Source organism: Rissa tridactyla, chromosome 8, assembly GCF_028500815.1.
Source record: "Rissa tridactyla isolate bRisTri1 chromosome 8, bRisTri1.patW.cur.20221130, whole genome shotgun sequence".
Lineage (NCBI taxonomy): Eukaryota > Metazoa > Chordata > Aves > Charadriiformes > Laridae > Rissa > Rissa tridactyla.
The window spans coordinates 412,462-432,019 of record NC_071473.1 but is presented as its reverse complement, the minus strand read 5'-3'; the positions used below and the strand labels follow the sequence as shown (position 1 = coordinate 432,019).

Below are 19,558 nucleotides of genomic sequence, written 5' to 3'. Positions count from 1 at the left end.
CAGGCAGAAATATTCAGCCTCTTGGGACACATAAAGGAGAGGTGTTTGTCATCCACCATAATTTCCTTTTAGATTTTAAATTTCGATATGCTTAAATTTGAGATGCTCTAAAATAACGCATTTTGACTGCGAGAACCCAGCCTCCATGTGTCAATCTTTAGTACTCGAATATAGCTCTACCCAGAGATTATTTCCATTTTAAAACCTTCTCATGAAACATCAACCCCTGCCTCCCCACCCCACTCCCAAATTCAGGAAATACTTTTAATATCAGTATGTTAAATCTTTTAATATTGTAATATAAAAGCATCCGTATAGTATATTAGTGCAATGAAATTGAAGTCAACAGTCCGTCTTTTTTATCCTTACCAACTTGGAACTCTCAGTTTTAATACAGAGGAAAGGACCTGTGTATACATGCATATAAAAGATGTGAAAATACAAAGGCATATATTGAAAACAGACAAAACCAGGAAGATGATAAAATGGCAGAAGGAAGTTGCCTCAGATATAAAAACTTTTGCTTTGTATAGAATAATTTATCTCTAAAAGCTAAGGTTGGCAAATTGCCATGCTTCAGATAAAACAGGCAGTGTAATGTCAAAAAAATTTGACTTAGTGTACAAAGTACAATAGACGCATTTGAAAAACTAATGTCCTACAAAGTAAGTCAATTAAACATTTTTTTTTGTTTCCTTTTTTTATGTGTACCTTTAAAAGCTTCATTATATTTTCAAATACCAGAAATCTCAGTAGTACAGGTGCAAGCTCTCCTCTAAGGATGTCTGCATCAGGTGTGCCATTCAGCGCGACGTAGAAAATGTCCCAATATCCAAAATTAAACAAAGATGGTGGAGATATATTTTGAAAGCAAATCTTTTGCTTTCAAAATGGCAGAACTATTAAAGCATGTTTTATAGCAAAATGATTCACATATTTAAAATATCTACTGCACAATTTTCATCCACAGAGCTACTCAAGTAAATGTGTACTGCTCAACGGTTTCACATTGGGTAAAGAATAGCTTTTTCAAACAAAGTGTCTTCTCCATTTCCTTAAATGTCTGTGGGGAAAAAAATTGCAAGCTTTAGGAAATACCAGTACATTTATACCTGAAAGATTTTTCATCTAAAAGTTTTTGAAATCTGATGTTGACTGAGGACACTTCAAAAGCCTGAGAATGTGGGGTATTTAGTCCCGTTATTGTGCCAGCTGCGAACAAATGAATTCTTTCCTGCAAGGCTGTTTTCTCCTCCCTGGCCTGGTAAGGCCTGCGCTCTGGTATTCCTGCTAGAAGAGAAACCATTTCAGCAGAAGATGGATAATGAGCACAGCTAAATTCTCATGACTAACAAAATCATGCCCTTGCTCTTTGTTCCCATCTGTAAGGCTTTGCCAGAACTCAGCACGTATGGAAGACTCCAAACCCGAAAAACAAGATGGCAGATAACTACAATTACAACAAACAGATAATTTTTTCAGCTTCTTCATCACATTTGCAAGATAAATAGACTGTTATCTGAGTACTGTTTATATTCTTAAATAATGTCTCGTTCTCTCACAGTGAAAACCTTGTTTAACTTGTTGACAAGGATGGCTATCTCCTTCAGAGATTAAATCATTCCATGAAGTATATTTAGGGGTTTCTTATGTTTGAATCTGTAGCACCCTGATTGCTTCTACGGAATTTCCAGATTTACTCTTTATGAAAAGCAGTAGCCTGGTAGTTCTTTTTCTAGCTGCTGCTTTTTCCTGAAATGGTCTGGATTTTCTGCATAATTTGTACAAAGCTCTCCTTTCTATAAATGTTGTATTTCATTCTGTTTTAGTAAAGCCGATATATACAAATAGGAGTTAAAGAGAGATAAAGTCTCCTTCATATTCTTCAGCTAAAATAATGAAAGGCTGACTTGTAACTATTAGAAAGGAGATAATACTGTTTTTATTAGATTATGAAACTGCAAGTAATGGCAGATAAACGCAGATAAAGCAGTCTTCTCAGAAATCTAAACTGCTAATCAATTAAAGATGTTTTTCCAGACTGCTGACCATAGGCAACAGAAACGAGTAGAGCAGTATCTTTATCACACTGGGATTTTGGAAGATCCATATTCATTCCAGAATAGTACAACAGAAAAGAAAGGTATGCTTTTACCATGCTTACGGGAGCACTTAGCAGGGTGTTTCCATTCTTTGCTGCCGGATTCTTATCAGTTACGGAAAGCACTTAAGCAGGAATTTATTCTTGAGCTAAACAAGGAAAGATATTTATGCATGTGTATGTTTATATGCAAATATTAATATGTGGTTATATACATGCAGTCAGAAAACTACAGTTTCATATTTTATGATAATGAAATGGTCTTTTATCTCTAGATCACAAGATTAGAGGTATGCGGGGAGGATGATGAGCAAAAGATCCTCTGAAGGCTGCTTACAAAGCTGGTGTGGGTATACTACATTGGTTTCAGTCCAGTTTTGTACAGAGGTGTGTCCACTCACGTTCGATAATTGGTTGAATAACGGGAACTCTTTTTTGATTTCCTTACGGAGCCCATTTGCAAAAGTTCAGAGGCAGACCCCACCTCTGAGTTTGGAGTCTGCCTGATTAAAATAATTTCTCCTCCCCTTCTGCTAACAAGCAGCAATTGTTTAACACTTCTGTAGTACTTCTTTAATAAAGCCACCGGTAATAACAGCAAATTAAAAAAATGTCATGTAAAATTCTCCCTGAACTATTGAATTGTTGAATTATTTACTGTTAGTTGGGGTGGCTTCTGTTGTAAGTGGAAATTGCAAGGAGACACTGTATTACCGCTCTGCCGATGTGCGTGTCGGTCGCAACGTCCTTTAGAATAACTGGGAGAAACCGACTGTGCATTCTTCCTTACAATAACGAGAAATCATTACAACATAACAATGTTTGTTAGATTAATTTGAAAGCAGAATTTGTTGTGATTTAAACTGTGAAAAGAAAAAGGAGCTCTGAAAATATTTTTTCATACACATTTCTTCTAACAGCATAATTTCTTGTAAGGACTTTCTAATTAACGTCATTTGGTGTTACTTAATTAACTCACGTTTCAATAAGATAGTTCAATGTATTTTCTTGATTATTAGTAGTAGATAAAAATATTAAACTTCTTTTTCTTTAATTGCACCACCGACATCAAGCAGCTGAATTTAAATAAAGTCATGCAAGAGCCAGCATATTGCAGGTGAACAATGTGTAGCTGAGAAACAAAAAAATAATAACCTTGTTAACAACGGCTTTGTGCAGTTCATGTGAGAATATCTAAGATTAAAAAAACAACAGTGACTGAAGCTATGTAAAAATTCATAGCAAAAGCTGTTATCAATTTAACCATTCCAATAAAGTAGCAAATTATTCCATTTTATAAACAGGAATTCCTAGGAGTTTTCTCTGTTTTAGAAGACCGTCCAGTATGCTGTAACTTTGGACCTTGTGTATTTTATTTTTATAGTTCTCAGTTGGTAAATGCTCTTTGTTTCCAAATAATACACTTACATTGTGTGTATTATACACTTGTATAAGGAGTGCAGTATTTGGAAAGTATGCAGTGACTTTCAGAGCACTTCAGGAACATGGTGTTGTCTCCATTTGAATTGCTGGGGAGATTCACACTGACTCTACTTTTAGGAGGCCTGGGCTTTTAACCTGGCCCAAACGTAAGGATATTCCGTAAACCCCCCGAGTCCAGGCCTCGTAGCTTGGCTCCCGGGGAGACCCTGGCGCTTACAGAGCTCCGATGGGGGCAGCGAGGCTGGAGACCAGCTCTGATCTCCTGTGACTGGATTACAGGATTGAAGCAGTGATTTGTCCTACTAAAAGCACTCGATAAGTTACTTAAACAGATAAATCCTACTATCAGATTTCTTTTCTTATTGATTACACTTTCTGAAATGCAAAAAAAACTCGACCCGAAACCTTGCTTGCTTTCTCCACGTTTTTATTGGACTGCTTCACCTAGTTCTGCATTATTGTAAGGTCTGTGTGGGACTGGAAGGACAACAGAAGTAACTCTGAGGGGAAAATAGTTTTCCTTTTCCATAAAACAAATGTAAAATACCTTTGCTTTTTTATTTCCTCTGAGCCCATTTCCAGTCCTTATTTAACCCCACCTGCTCCTGAGTTCCTGTTACAAAGGAAAATCAGATGGTATCTATGTTGTCTCCTGTCCCAAGTTGTAATTCACACCTCATCCCATGTTTCTGGCAAAATGACCCATTGAAATTAAACCAAGAATATGTCCAAAGGACTTTTTTCTTGGTGGGTCTTCCCCACACACTCCCCAAGTTTATTCCTTGCCTCTCAGATTTAAGAGTTGGGTTGAGAGGGGTCACCTCGCGTATGTCGTTGCCCATCACAGCTGGAATATCTGCTAGGAGGCAGGAGCACAGTTCCTTCCCCAGCAGATCAGCTGCTGGATTTAACAAGTACCAATGAGTAACAAATATTTACCAGAGGTGTCTTCACTGATGAAAGCGTTCTTTCATAGTAATAATACGCAAAATGGAATCGAACCTTTGGACAATGCTGTTTCAATGGGGGCCTTCAGAAAAACCACTTCCTGTGTGAGGGAAGAGAAACTGCTCAATGACCCGTTCAGGAAGAGCTACGGTGCCTTATAGGTAATTTATGAAAATATATAGGAATTAACTGTAAATTGAGCAAGTAGCCAAGAAGCTTGATGAACTGCTCAAAACGCAGTGATGAAAATCTCTACAGACTTCCAGCTTGCTGGCATCGGCAAGTAAGCAGTTTAGCTAAATAGAAAGAAATCGGAAGGTACAGTTATCAACTGCAAGTGAATGATTATAAACAAGAAAATGTGAGGAAGAGCTCTGAAAATCATGTTTGACGGTGACAACACAGACCAGACAGCTTTTATTTTAACAGCAGCTTGTTGGGAACACACGCCATGTAGCAACGTGAAGGCTTGAAACCTGCTCAGTCTGTACAGATGTTCTCACTCAGAAAGCAGCTAGAGGGAACAGAAGATAAAAGGCGGCTGTCCAACTTTGAAAAACTAAAACACTTTCAGTCTGTCTTGGCAAGTAAATCTAGTTTTTGTAGTTGTTTCTGATTTTCAGCCTGATAGAGAACTCGACATCTACAAACCTGACCTAAAATGACAGACACCTGAGGTGTACAAGCAAGCCCTCGGAAAGGTGCTCTACAGCATCATAAAAACATTATTTGGAATTTTTTAATCTTAAATGCTTTTATACGGAAGGAGGGGAGCAAAGACCAGAAATTGGAAACGTTATAACTGCTGTAAGGGTGGAGCAGGTCGCGCGGGCAGCCTGCAGTGCTGGGCAGGCCAGGCCAAGAGCTGGAAGGCCGATCAGGAATCTCTGAGGTAGAAAAAGGTTTTTTCGTTATACGAAGCAAGACGGGATTACTGACCTCAGAAGGGTGATTTGTGAATAACTTCCAGCTAAAGTGATTACGGGCTCCAGCCGCTAGCTCCCAAAAAAGAGCATCAAAACCATCCTGCTCGTCATCAGTGCTGGCCGTTTGTTCGGTGAGCGGGAGGCGAGCGCTGGACTTGTGCCTTGGTTTTGGTCTTTTGCCCTTGGGGGTTCTTTGAACAATGCATAATGCTTGGAAGAACTCCAAAATGCATTTGGGGTTTTTGTTTCTTTTCTTTGAACTATGAGGTTAAAGATAAATAAAGGAGTGTTTTGATATGTCTAGAAGATACCTGTGATAACAGACAGACGTGGCACTTCCTAACACACACGAGACTTACAACGTGCTTTTCACAAGCACACCACAGTTCTCGGTAACAAAACCCCCCCATCCAGTGTTTTCTTTTTTCATGGAAGGCAAAGCACTCCATCCACTTTTAAATTTCTCCTCAAGAAATGCGAATATCTTCAGTAGAAGCTTTGGTATTTGTGTTTGGTTGGAGGGTTTGGTGTTTTGATTTTAAGCTGCGATATATGCCAGAAAAGGCAAGAGCCAAGAAACATACGGAAGGGGTAAATGTTGTGATGGGTCTAAACTGCCAAAAGGTTCCTCTGGCAAGCTCAGATTTGCAGAGGCAATTTGGGTTCCTGTGCGGATGAGCTGCTCTCATAGAATTCTGTAGTATGAGATGAACAGAGACCCAGACGACCCCAAAGTCATAGGCCACCAACTTGAACCTAACTTCAAAAATCTAAGTTCAAATCCTCACAGGAAGGGGTCTGGATACGCACGTGGTAGCGTGGCTGTTCCCGAGTTTACTCACAGAAGCATTCCGAGTTCCTTGAAGTTCCCCTGGTACTGCAGGTATCATGCCCATATATATATACATATATATGTAAAACTACCGCTAAACCATCTGAAAGCGATGACAAGGTGAGAAATTAAGGCAACATCCCATCGCTGTCACAGGGAGGTGGGTGGAAGATGGTGGGCAGCCAAAGAGGTTAGAAACCATGACTTGGGAGCGTGCCGCAAGCACGGAGGGAGCGATGAGGCATCGATGAGGCATCCCCAGGGAGGTGGCACTTCCTGGCCTCCCCATGTCCCACCCTGTGCCGAAACTTCACAGTACATTCATCTTCCTTCCCCCCCTTTCTTTTTTTTTTTTTGCTAAATGCATGTTTTGAGGGAAAGGATGCTGTCAGCATTCATCAAGAAAAACAGTACTTGTTCATTTTGTACTCAAGGTATCGGCTTTTTCTTCAGGGTTGTCAATGCTGTTTCTTTTCAGAACAAATACAGCACATAACAATAGCATACTTCCTCAAAACGTATCACTGGTGGCATCAAGGGCCCTAAAATCAAACAAAAACTGTAAGTTAATTATGTCTTTTGAGTCTAGAATCAAAAAGTCATCTGATAGCAACTTTCAGAAGAGAGATCTGAGGAGAGGGGTTTCTGGTTTGTTTTTTTAAATATATTCCTTAATGTGCAACATCAAGCAGAAGATACATTTTTATTCCACTCCTTTAATGTGAATATTTTATTCAGCAGAAACAAGAGGTCTGGCATATCTGTTAACACTCAGGTGATGTTAGCCCTGAGGAGAAACACCCGGCAGTTCTGGGGCTGTTCTTACTTACCGTGGTTCGCCTTCCCCTTCCCGAAGGGGAGCGTGTTGCAAGATTAGCGCTAGTCCGTTAGGAAATACCTTGGAATTACATGGACAGCAACTGGTTTGTTAAGGCGTGTCACTAAAAAAATAAAAGCATGTAAGAAGAATGCCTGTGAATGAATATTTTTGGCCAACCTGGCGCAGCTGGCCTACAGCTCACATTCCAGCCTGCCAAGGCATTTAGCCCTTTTTCACACAGGTTTTAGATTTGTTTGGTGTTCAGTAAACACAGGTTTCAAATTGCGCCTCTGAAATAGCCACTCACTGCCTAACTTCATATTGTCAGAAACAGGATCTCGTTACGTACATCTGTACAATTTATACAGTGAAAAATTGGAATGAGAAGCACCAAACCCAGCTCTTTCCCTGAGCACAGACAAAAGATAATTTTTAAAAAGATTTTTATTTGTTTTTAAATAGCTTGATAAAACCCATCAATTGGTATTCAGAGTTCAATTGTAAACAGTTACAATACACTACCGCTGCGTATTGATTTTGTACATTAACCTATCTGCAGTGACAATCCAGAACACAACTCAAAGTCAGCATGTTTATAAACTGAAATGCACTGTACTAAGAAAAAATGATGCCATAACTGAAAATATTTGAAAGAGCGATGTGTAACTCCCTCCTGTGGTGTAAGCGAGCAGCATCACAATCAGCAGCTTCTGTAAGCTTAGATAGCGCTCTGTGTTATTCAAAAATCTGTATTCACCTCGTTAGGACAACAGGCTTCAAGTTTGCTACGGAAACTCCTCTCGCAAGTTAAAAAGTGTTACAATAAATTTCTAAAATACATACAAAGTTGTAAACATCTTTCCCTGGAACAAACAAAAATGGTCTGTGCCAGCCTTCTCCATCTCCCACACTGCAATTAACAAAAAAACAAAAAAAAAAATTAGAGCCAAAGACAAGGCCACAGACTAGAATTGTTCCGCGTGGGCAACAGCGTCCCAGGTGTCAGCGCTGAGGAGCAGCTGGTCACGGCGGGGAGCTGGGCCCATTACGAGAGTTTGGGGAACACGCCTCAGGTGATGAATCGGGCGCTAGGCGCTACATTTACCTACCTCCAAGAACAAAAGCTTAAGTTACATCCAGGTATTTTTATAGATGACAACAGGTAAAATTGACTACAAACGGAAAATTAAAGAACACCAATACTTTTACAAGTCTGAATTTTAACCATTTTTGCTACCAGGTTTATACAGATCTTCCACAAAGAAGGAAGACACGAGATTTGCAAAACAGACTATAAATATACTGAGATCACAGAAATAAAACGGATCTTTTCATGGCAGATTTTCCTTACGGAAGTCCCTCAGGCTGTTTTCTAAAATGTTTTCGCTTTTAAATTGATTTCATCAATTGAATGCGACAATGAAATAACCATCTACTCGGTCTGAATCTCGTATCACCAGTTCCAAAGAGCAAGATAACAGATTCTGGAACACGACACGGGATTGATTTCAAAGGACTGACTTAGCGCATGGTGGAAAAGGACAGCATCGTTCCAGCACTTCATACGACTCTTGTTTTTACACCTTCCCCAGGTTGATATCCGTGTCCTTGTATTTAAATATGTGTGCTGATCAGAAATATTAACATTCTCATAGGCAACAAGCTGTTTACCTGAAAGTTCTATCGAATGCGGCTCTTCCCTGAGGATCAGAGGCTCTGTAGTCTGAGATAGCAAAAAGGGGATTCATCACAAATATTTAAAAAAAAAACTAAAAAGTTTTTTTCCCTAGTTACCAACTGCGCATCACAGAAACAAGTGTCAGAACACATTTTATTCTATGCACTCTTAGGAAAAAAAGGTTTCAAAGTATTAAGAGCACATTCACGTGAATTTTTCAGAAAGTTATGCTAATGACATAAAAACCTGAAGAGTATTGAAGCAAGTCTGACTGTTTCTTCAGTTTTGCCCTCAATGTGTTTGATAAGCCTCACATTCCAGCTGCAGTTCTCAGCTGACAGAGGTACGACAAATCTGAATGAAGTACTAGATTTTAATCAAAGCAGCTGCTTTGAAGGGAAAAGGCAGAAATAAGTCACATTGACTATCTCTTGCTCTGTCAGATATACCGCTGGTCATACGGCCTAATGACAGACTACGGACACTTACATTTCTACGTGCTTTCTGTTAATTCGTTATGCATAATTAATTGCCAGGGAGTGTTCTTGAAACGGAACAGAATATCACCGTATGCTTATGCTGAGAAATGATGGGGAGGGAAGAGAAGGAAAATATAGGTAACACCAGGCCATAAAAACCAAAGGAACGACTTGACAAGAAGATAAAACATTAGGAGAAGATAAAACATACGTACTTTTCATCCAAAAATTAAAAGTGGGTATACCTATAAGGAGGGGCAAGGGAGGAGAAAAGGAGAAAGAATGCAAACTTTGGCAAAGTTTAAGAAAGTGCAGTCTTTACAGTCCCAAAAAAGCCAACAAAACACACGAAAAAAAAAAACCCAAACAACAAAACACCAAACCCCAAACAAAAACCCCCAAACAACCCAACACTGAAAAAGCAAAAGGCTAAAAAATGTCTACAGATAAAATTGTCTCATGGTGCATGATGATGCACGCAGGTGATTTCTAGGATCGCACTGGCTAATGTCACACGGAGAAGGACACCACCATCCCTACTGCACCGTGCACCGAAATGTCAGAACGTAAATAAGCATTTGCAGACGCATTCCAACATCATACTGCGATAAGACACTAGCTACATGCAGAGCTCTGTGCGCACACATTTAAAAGTATATGTTCTTTTTCAAAGCAGTACACCATATAGTAAATTTCCACTCAAGTGTACATTTATGGGAAACTACTAGGTAATTCTCTAAATATTGAATATTTGCTTACTTAGTTTGTTTTCTAATGGCAGAAATAGAACTCTGCTATCTATGGCAGGAAGGACCTAGACGCTGATCAATGAAATTTTAGAAAGTGGGAGTTGTTTAGTAGAACCCTGACAGTTTGCTTAGAAACACCTTTTTCCAACACCAACAGAACAGCAAGATGAAAGAGGAACTGGAATTAAGAAGGCAACTCCCGGTTCAGTGTAAAGGTCCCTTACCCCACTAAAAACCTTATTCTTCTGTACTATAATGATCTTCCGTCTCAGCCCTAACAGCGCATTTACTCAGAAAAGCAGTTTCCACATCTGACTTATTGAAGCCACAAAACTCCATGCAAACTGGTTTTTGGCTGAGACACCTTCCATCTTTTGAGATGAGTTAAGAGAACAGCAGCCTAAGCCTTATAGTGTTTGATTTAGGTACAGTTTCCAAGGATCGCCATCATTACGGCTCACTGTTCTCCCCCAGCCAGTAAAAGCCATTTGAGTGTTGTCGCTGCCAGTCCCACAGTTCCATTAGTGCAAGAACAGCGCTTTCAACTTATGGCCTCCACGAGCTTAAAGTGCAGTATATTACATGAGATTTTAACACACCCAGCTCTCCTTTATTTGAATCTCGGAAGGAATGTTCAAGTTAGAAAGTTACCTTTTAGGTTTTAAGCAACAAAATCCAAGGCAAAGTACATAAACTATCTTAAAATTGATTAAATCCACTCACTTAAGACATATTCTTTGTATCTTATGTTCAATATACATATAATACACAAAAAAATTCCATCATTTCACTTAGCTGTATTGTATATGTATTTAAAGTGATCCTGTAGTAAGTAATTAAAGGCCACTCACTCAAAGCAAGTTTTGCTTAACACAGGACTGTATTAGCTCGGCTGTGATACATAACGTGATTCAGCGCTCCAAGATCCCCTCCTGCACAGGCTTGGCATCAATAAAGACAACCCTTCCCACCCCACTGCACACACGGTTCAATTCTAATTTACAACTGGTTTCTCTCATGTTTCGTTTTCTGCCCCACCCTTTATTCCCCCCCCCTTTAAAATCACCATGAAGAATAGGTGCATTAAAAACTGGATTAATGCCTTTGTGCCTTTAGCTGCTCCTCCTGCCTATTGACCTGACGGTATCACCTGCAAGTTTTTGTTGTACATAACTGCGGTTCCCCAGAGACGCAGAGCAGAGCCGAGCCTCTTCCCGCTGAACTGGGGAGGTCTCGGGTACCAACTGCAGGCACAACTCTGCCAACCGGTTCGCTATCTAGGAAGTTCAAGCTCTCAGCTGTGGATGCAGGATTGTGTTTATGTGCAACTTAAAGAAAAAAGCTCACCCCACAGGAGGAGTATTTCTTTACCCATACAGCTAGTTACAGAGATTAAGATGCAGTTGCACAATGTTTTCTTTAGCAATGAAGCCAGCTGAAATAGGCTCCAACCCCTCCCCACCTTCATTCCTCTACCCTCAGCTCTGCCAAGTGTTTTTTTGGTTCAAGCTGTATGCAGACAACAGCTTAACACCGTAACTCAAATAAACTACACAGACTTTTGGAGAAGTATCTTTGTTTCTGGTGTTCGGGGTTTCAGACCCACATTGCTTCAGCAATCTCGATCCACAAACGCTCCTGTAATACCACTGCCGGGGTGATAAAATGCAGCTGTGGAGATGGCAGTGAATAGTGTGAATGGTTTGATCAAGAGGAAGCTGTTGCTGTTAAAATAATTACTTAAATATATAATCCATTATTATTTTAATGTTTTTGATAATTTTGTGAGAGGTAATCATACGGTCAAAAGTCTAGAAGTTAAGCAATTAATAGAAGTACAGACCAGGGAAAAAATTCTTTTCTACATTAAAGTAAGTGGCTTTTTATCTCTTCTAACATCCAGAAGAAATAGCCAACCAATGGAGATAGTAAAAACACAACATATCATTTAACGTAACAAGTAGTGTATCTTACTTTCAGCACTCAAACAGGGTTACAAAATTCCAATATTTCTCCCCATAACACTGATAACCAGCATCTTGTCTTCATAATCAAGGACTTCTCTACGCAAGTGTGCTAACGCCCAAATAAACACCGCATCACCTAGTCTCCTTCCGAAAAATGCAACATCACCTACTCTCCTTCCTGAAGGAAACACATTATCTAGCAAAAAGGATGCTTGGTGTGTGAATCACTGGCATGACTTCACTCTGCATTAAGGGTGAGCTGAAAACGCATCCTAAAAACTTCCCCCATATCGAGACCTCGCTCTTTAAGTAAGTCCCTCCAGCACATTAATCCCACCTACAGCAACTCCCTTTTTGAGAATTTGGGACACCGAGTTCAAGCTTTGACCTACTGCACAATGAGTTTCTCCATCCAAATGTCCAGGGGAGCATATTCCTGCAAATTATTATTCGCAGCAGCTCTACTGATTCCACCATGCGTGCTCCATTCTTTGCCAAACCCCATCTGTCCCAAAGCCAAAGTCAACAGGCCCAGAAATGATTACTATGCTTCAGTGATAACAATCACTTTTTCGAGGAAAGAAAACATTATTTTAGCAAATTGTTTATAGTGTCTATTGTAGCACAATAAAGCTCATGAGAGATTGTTTAAATTAGAGCAGTACCATCCTTGAGAAGGAACACTGCTGAGAATTATGCTGTATTGAAGATCACCCTCCCAACAGCTTTCCAGTTCAAAGCATTTTAAAGACTGACACGTTAGTTACTGATGGATGCAGAGCAGGAACTCAATTCTACAAGAAACGGTGTCATTGGAAATGGCTGTAAACAGCAGGCAGGACACGCAGCTAATACAAACCCTAAGGAAAACAACGGATCTGTGCTGAACAATCACACTGAGTTCTAGTCTAGTGTTGATGGCAGACCTGCAGAAGTCCCAAAGGGTTTTGAGATTAAGAAGTTCTTTCCACTCAGACACAGATATTTCTTACAGAAAGAGTCCCTATTATTCCAACAGCCAGTTTTACTAACAATTACACAAGTATAATTTTTACTTTAGCTATCTCCTTCTCACTGAAACCTGAACTGTAACCTTGTCTCTGTTATTTAGTCAATTAAGTTTCTATTAATGTTAAAAACAGTAATTATTAAAATCTTAGTACTCTTTTACCTTCACTACTGCATACCAGAGACCTGCTAGTGCAAAAGCTAGAACAGAAATTACTAGCTGTATGATGTGAAAATTGTTAGTCACATATTGTATATTTGAAAGCATTTTCTTGTATCCAAGTGTTTGCTCTGAAGATACGAGGTCTAAGTAACAAAGAAAAATACATGGTTTCTGGTTGCTTGAGAGTCCCAAAGCATATTCATGCTGTGAGGCAACTGGAATAGAACAGAGATTGGGAAGTCCACCAAGCTCCAGCTCTTTAGGAAATGCAAGCTGCGGTTCATCCTCTTTGCTGCTGCTCATTTCTAATTCCAGAAACTGCAGTTTTTTATTATTCCGCAAATTTCCCAGCCAGAAGTGTGCAAAAAATACAAAGCTGTCTCCAGCGAAACTACAAGCTTCCTGCAGCCAGGCCATGACTGAAATACTATTAATGCAGTGAGAAACCCTATTAAGACTGTCTTTCTCAGAAGAAAAATGCAGATGAAATGAATCCTTCCAAGGAGCAGCTGCACTTGAGTTTCTCCCTGCTGATTCACTCAAACTCAGAGCCATTTCCTTGCCAACAGAAGGCAGAGGTATAGTATTAAAGAGAGAACAATTCCTGGTGTTAAAATAAAATAATTCTTTTTGTAAACTGCTACTATAATTTTGAGAATTGTTCAACACGGAATGTGCGCGTGTCGGGTGAGCCGCTGCCTTGTGATGATCCGGGCCGCTGTCGCATACTCGTTTCTGTTTTAAATCTTCTTTCTTCATAGCCCTAGAGAAGAGGAGCATGGCCTTGGTGTTTCACAGCAGGCTGGATCTGTGGAAGAGTGTGACTGACTCCAGTTGCAGCACACAGCGCAAGAAGCACACCACGTCACCAGTCAGTGGATCTCAATATGGACCTAAAGAGAAAGAATGCAGGAAGTTAGTGTACTAATATCCCAGTTTCTCGGTGCCCAGTATACAGAAAACAGACAACACAAAAAATTAACATAAAGAAAAAGAATAACCCAACTGCAAAAAGTAACAGTAGCCCAAACAGACAAGGCTCCCTGCAGGCTGCTCCAGCACATCCAAAGGGGTAGGAAGTCCACCCAAATACAAACTTTCTTTTCTAGTTTCAGTTTAATCTGCTACAAACTCTCTTTCGGTAACAGCCATCAAAGTGAGTCAGCAAATGAGCACCTCCAGAGATTGGCTGTGTAACAGTACGATTTTCCCTAACTGATACAAATGCAGATTGTAACTAATGAGAGGCTTAAAGTTACAGGCAAATACTAAAGTAACCGTCCTGTACACAGACATGCGTGCTGAAATGAGACACGCCACACTGGAAACCAAGACTGTACGGCACAGAGCCTCCCAAAGGGAATTGGCCAGACTGGCTGCCCCAGCGCAGGTAGAGGGGACTGGTTGTACCGCAGCCAAATGCCGAGCTGTTGCGTACCAATACAGATAACAAGCAAAGGCAAAGCATTTTTAGCCCCCAAGGTTACTGAGCTACGTGTACGCTCTGGGCAACGCAGCTCCATATCAAGCTTCAGAGCTGTAGGAGAAGTCCCAAAAATAAAAATGAGATGCCGCATTTTGACCTCTTCCCATTTCAACTTACCTTTTACAAGTCACAAACTGCAACCAGACTTGTCTTTCAGCACCTGGCCCACAGCCAGATGTCACAACTTTCATGACAGCTATGTTCATGGGGAGGAGGAAAGTGTCCAGCCCTTGGCTGGAGCAGATGTTTGCTGTGACAGTCTCCAGCCTGCTTCTGCTGCCAGTTAAGTTAAAAGTAAAGCTCTGATTTCATCACAAAACCCAACGGAACTTCAACCCTACGAAGCGTGAGAGTTCCCAATGTCTGCAGGTCAGAGCTGTTTCAGGGAGACCCATGTTTCGCAAATGGGCTCAAGACAGGGGAGCCGCAAAGTAGATCTGAGCTGTCATTTTCACACGGTGACGTTATTATTTAAAACTACTTCTGCGTTTTCCCTGCTACAACTGTTCTTGACTTTAAAAAAAAACAGCAAACCGAATAAGGGACTTGTTTTATTGGCCCCGCCAATTGCCAGGGACGCGCTGTCAAACGCGCACCGCACGGTTTGCGGTGTGGGGGTGACCGCGGCTCGGCAACGGTCACCGAGCCGAGGGGCGCCGCGGCCCCGCCCACAGCGGCGCGACAGGGCCAGCACCGACACTGCCGCTCGCCCCCAGCCCGGGGGGCCGCCGGGCCGAGACCCGGACCCGAGACACCCCCCGGTCCCCGCCGCGACCCCCCCCCTCCAGGCCCCGCCGCTCACCTGCAGCCGTACGTTGAGCATCATGGAGGCGACGATGTAGAGGTAGGGGAAATTGATGCGGAGCTTCCAGGCCAGGTCGAAAAAGATGAGCAGGGTGCGGGTCAGCCCCTTGCAGAACACGCCGTAGGAGCGGGCGGCGGCCGACCGGGACAGCCGGGCAGCCAGGGCGGACAGGCCGGGCAGCGCCGCCGCCATAAAAACACAACGCGGCCCCGCCGCCGCCGCCGCGGCGGGAGGAGGCCCCGCCGCCGTACGTGCGGCTCTGCGTCACCCCGCCGCCGTGCGCCGCGGCGTCTGGCGCGCGGGCCGCGCATGCCCGCCAGGGGCCGTGAGGGGCGGGGCCGGGCTGAGGCGGGACCCCCACCCGCCGCGCCCGCCTCAGCCCGGCCCCGCCCCGCCCCTCACGGCCAGACATCAGTTATTCCGACTTCAAAATACCGAAGATTTCCAACGCATTTTGCGAAACAGTTTCCCGGGAAGCTCTTTGAGATCAAAACTCGCTTTGCCGCCAGGGGAGACGCCCCAAAAGATGAACAGATGACTAGAACCATTTACAAAGCAGGCCCCTTTTTTTCCCCCCAGAACTGCTCTATTGAGCTTCCCTTCAATCAGCTGTAAAATGAAAGACAAAAATGACCTAAACTTGTAAGTCGCCATCCCTGGAGGTATTTAAAAGACGTGTAGGTGTGCTCAGGGACGTGGTTTAGAGGTGGGCTTGGCAGTGCTAGGTTTACAGTTGGACTTGATCTTAAAGGTGTTTTTCAACGTAAATGATTCTGTGATTCTGTCAAGTACTATTTTATTGACGCAGAATCACACTGGCACACAGAGAAAGAATAATTCCAGAACAAAACCAGACACTTTCCTGGGTTTATCCGCAATCCCTTTCTCTGTAATCCATTAGCTACATAATAGAGTGGAAAACCCCTGGAAACCCGTGTGCGCCTGGAAGCCATTAACAGTTCGCTCATGGAAAGCAGAGGCACCAGGGACTGGGACTGTTTCATGGGCAGAGGGTGTCGGCAGCTCCGGCCCCTCAGAAGGGGGAGAGGCTGGTTTTAAGTGGCAGAACCTGTGAGGGGAGCTGTGCCTAACGTTATTTTTAACTCCGTCCAGCCTCTGAACAGACCTGAAGGAGCCCATTTGTATCTCAGGCCCCTAGACAGACTCTTCTTAGCGTGGAAATAAATCCCCGATCTACTTCCTTCAGACCCAGTTCTCCAGCTTCGGCCTTCTAAGCAGATCTGAATGAATTTCAGGCTGTGGAGTTCAGTGTTTTCTCAGCGTTAAGATTATCCTACTGACACTTACAAAGCAAACTACCACTCATTCAGATCAAAAAGGTCTCAAAGAAAAGGTATCTTAAAACCTACCTTCTCAGGAACTTGTCCAAAGAGCATCCTAGCACATTCAAAGCTTTTCAGATCCCTCTTCTGTCACAGGCTTCTGCCACTTCTTTAATCAAAGATGAATGATCCTCTCTGAGGCCAGCATTGATCTGTCTATGGTTTGTCTATGCACGCCTGGCTGTCTTGAACCTACCTTTACTATTCCAAAGAGGGAAAATTTCAAAGGACTTGTTATCTGCACTGTTTTCATTTTGGAGAACTTGAAATAATAGCCCCCGCTCTCCCCATCAGTTCATTCAGTAAGTATCCTTTGGGTTATCATTACAGCAAGCCCTATAAAAAAAAAAAGAAGGCAGGAGCCAGAAGTTATGAGTGTTACCCATAAAGTTCATGCAGTAGTTCTGATTCCACAGCGACTTAACCTCTGTCACAAAGTTTTCCAAAGACAGACATAGCGCTCCTGCAAGCAGGAAAGTGACGTACACAGCAGTGGTTTTATCGCCGTGTGGTGTCCTCATCCTCCCTTCTGTGGCTGCTCAGCACGTCTGGTTTGAGAAGACAGCAGAGTTATCTTATTTCCTCCTCATCTGAAGTTTTCAATAACCCTGTTGGTACTGGAGGCACAGGAACCGAGATGTGTCCAGGCCCTACACTGGAATTCCAAGGTGATTCAGATTCCCTGCCATCTCCATGCCCTTCCCCATTATGTGTACTGAGACCATCTTCTCTACAGCTAAGCACAAATGTGATTTAGCTGCCACGGGACATTTAGCAGCTTTCCGTGTTTAAATTGGGACACAGTGTGATACATAAAGGTTAGATCAGGAAGCTGATTAACTTTTATGTGTATCACTAGATATCTGCCAGATTCTCATTAGTTCTTGCTCATGTTGCACATCGAAACAGATGTGACACAGTATTAATTTTAAAATCTTGATTAACTGTAAATTACTTTTTATACTAAAATATGCAATATAATTAATAAATTAGGTCATAATAACAAGTTAGCATCGGTATTGATTTGAATTTAATTATTTAATTAAATAGTGAGATTGATAAAACACTCTTTAGCTTTCCAACAAAGAAAGCAGCGGATAATGCAATTGAATACCAATTGAAGAGATTCACCAGATTTTGTCACATTAAGATTTGGAAATCAGCTAATTATTTTGACAGTGAAACTAAACCCCAAAACCATCCCATACTTCCTCCTTTGATTTCAGCTCTGTCATGGTGGTAAAATCCTTTTCAATTTAGCTAGAACCCTGATTACTTTAATATGCAGAAGTTCATAACTATTGGCATGCAGTTTGCGGCTGATGGCTGCAGAGATCATTTTCCATCACTTTAATGCCATCATCCCATTTTTGCTTCCTAACCCTGACTCGTCTTTTTCTGTTGCACCAGACAAGCACACCCTTATCTTTTCAAGTCTTTTAATGCTTTATTTCATTAACCAAATTTTTTTTCTCAGGTAATCAAATATTCCTCTATTCAAATAAAAAATGTTGTTGGTCAACATTACTGACTTGTTACATTTTGAAAACATCCTCTTAAACTTTCTCAACTTATACCCGCTACATTTAGAAGTAGTTCCTCCTGTGTTTATGCAAAGACTCCTCTATTCTCCTTCAGGGCTCTTAAGTTACCGTATTGCCCCAAGAATGAGAAATTAGCCCCTTGATGTGCCTGCCACATAGACCACTATCATCTAACTGCACTCCCCTGTGTGACTGCATCTGTCTACTCCCTGCTTGGGATAGGTCTCTTCTGGGAAGGGACCTCTCTCCGCTCTGTAGCGCGACACCGAGTGATCCTGATGTTTGACATCAGGTCTCCAGGGCTCTCTGTACAAACTAATAACAATACAAATAAACTACGAACACTTAGGGTTTAAATTAGGCAGAATTTAGGGTTATTTATGCTTACAGTTCTTTCTTTCTAGTGCCTTTTTATGTCCATTGCTACGTATGCAAAAATTGCATGAAATGATTGATGAAATGATTGATAAAATGATTGCAAAAGACCAAGATAGTAACAGAAGGTTGAAAAAGGGAAAAGTCAAATATTCTAAACAATAAAACATTTTGTTCTCATCAGTGCCTGTGATCTTCTGTACTTGTTTGGACTGAAAGTTCAGTTAAGGAAAAAGCCAGATGGTTCCTAACAAACCCCCTCTTGTGAGTGGGTTTTTTAGGACTGCAAGGAAACGTGTCATCAGCTACAGCAGCCCGCCTGCCGATGCTGTGCTTTCCCACCCCGGCACGGATCTGCCTTGGCACTCTGGAATCCCAGCCACGCCTCAGAGGGTTTATTGTCCCTGGTGACAAAAACAGTCAGTTTACTCTTTTGGTTTGTGATGTCATCGAGCTTAGAGCCCCCTCTCTCCAAAATCTTTCAGAAAATTAAGCGTATGACACACCGTGGATTCTATCAATGCAGTGCTGCCAAGTTACAGTTAGACACGCGGGAGGCTTCCAACAGATGAACAGCTCTTACAGAAGCTGTTGTCTTATAACACAGCATTGTGCACAGCTTGCACTCAGGAGCGATGCTTCTCCAACACAGGCAATATTAAAAAGGCACGAGACCTCATTGGAACAGGCATTTTTCATCAGCTTAATAAAGGCAGGGTCTAACATTAAATCAAAATACCTAGCTGCCAGAAGTAAGCAGAAATACCAGTCACCGAGCTGTCCCTCTTGGTAAAACATAAAGAAGGTGATTGACCTATGTCACCGTTAACCTAGATTGTTTTGCAAACAGGACAATTTTGTAATTTTTGTATTTAGGAAATGGAGAATAAA

At 41.8% G+C, this 19,558-nt stretch overlaps 1 protein-coding gene across 1 annotated transcript; it reads right to left on the bottom strand.

Moving 5' to 3' along the window:
* Positions 1-7,496: 7,496 nt before the first annotated feature.
* On the bottom strand, positions 7,497-15,684 carry LOC128913804 (small integral membrane protein 10-like protein 2A). The gene is made up of 2 exons (XM_054212024.1): positions 15,403-15,684; positions 7,497-14,007 (listed from the first exon to the last, which is right to left on the bottom strand). Exons 1-2 carry the CDS (start codon positions 15,595-15,597, stop codon positions 13,987-13,989), a joined length of 216 nt encoding a protein of 71 aa, XP_054067999.1. The 5' UTR covers positions 15,598-15,684; the 3' UTR covers positions 7,497-13,986.
* Between the last annotated feature and the right edge of the window lie 3,874 nt (positions 15,685-19,558).

Coding starts and splice junctions, on each gene's coding strand:
- LOC128913804 (XM_054212024.1), bottom strand. CDS start 15,597: ATGGCGGCGGCGCTGCCCGGCCTGTCCGCCCTGGCTGCCCGGCTGTCC. Junction 14,008..15,402: donor TGCTCAACGTACGGCTGCAG/GTGAGCGGCGGG, acceptor CTTTCTCTTTAG/GTCCATATTGAGATCCACTG.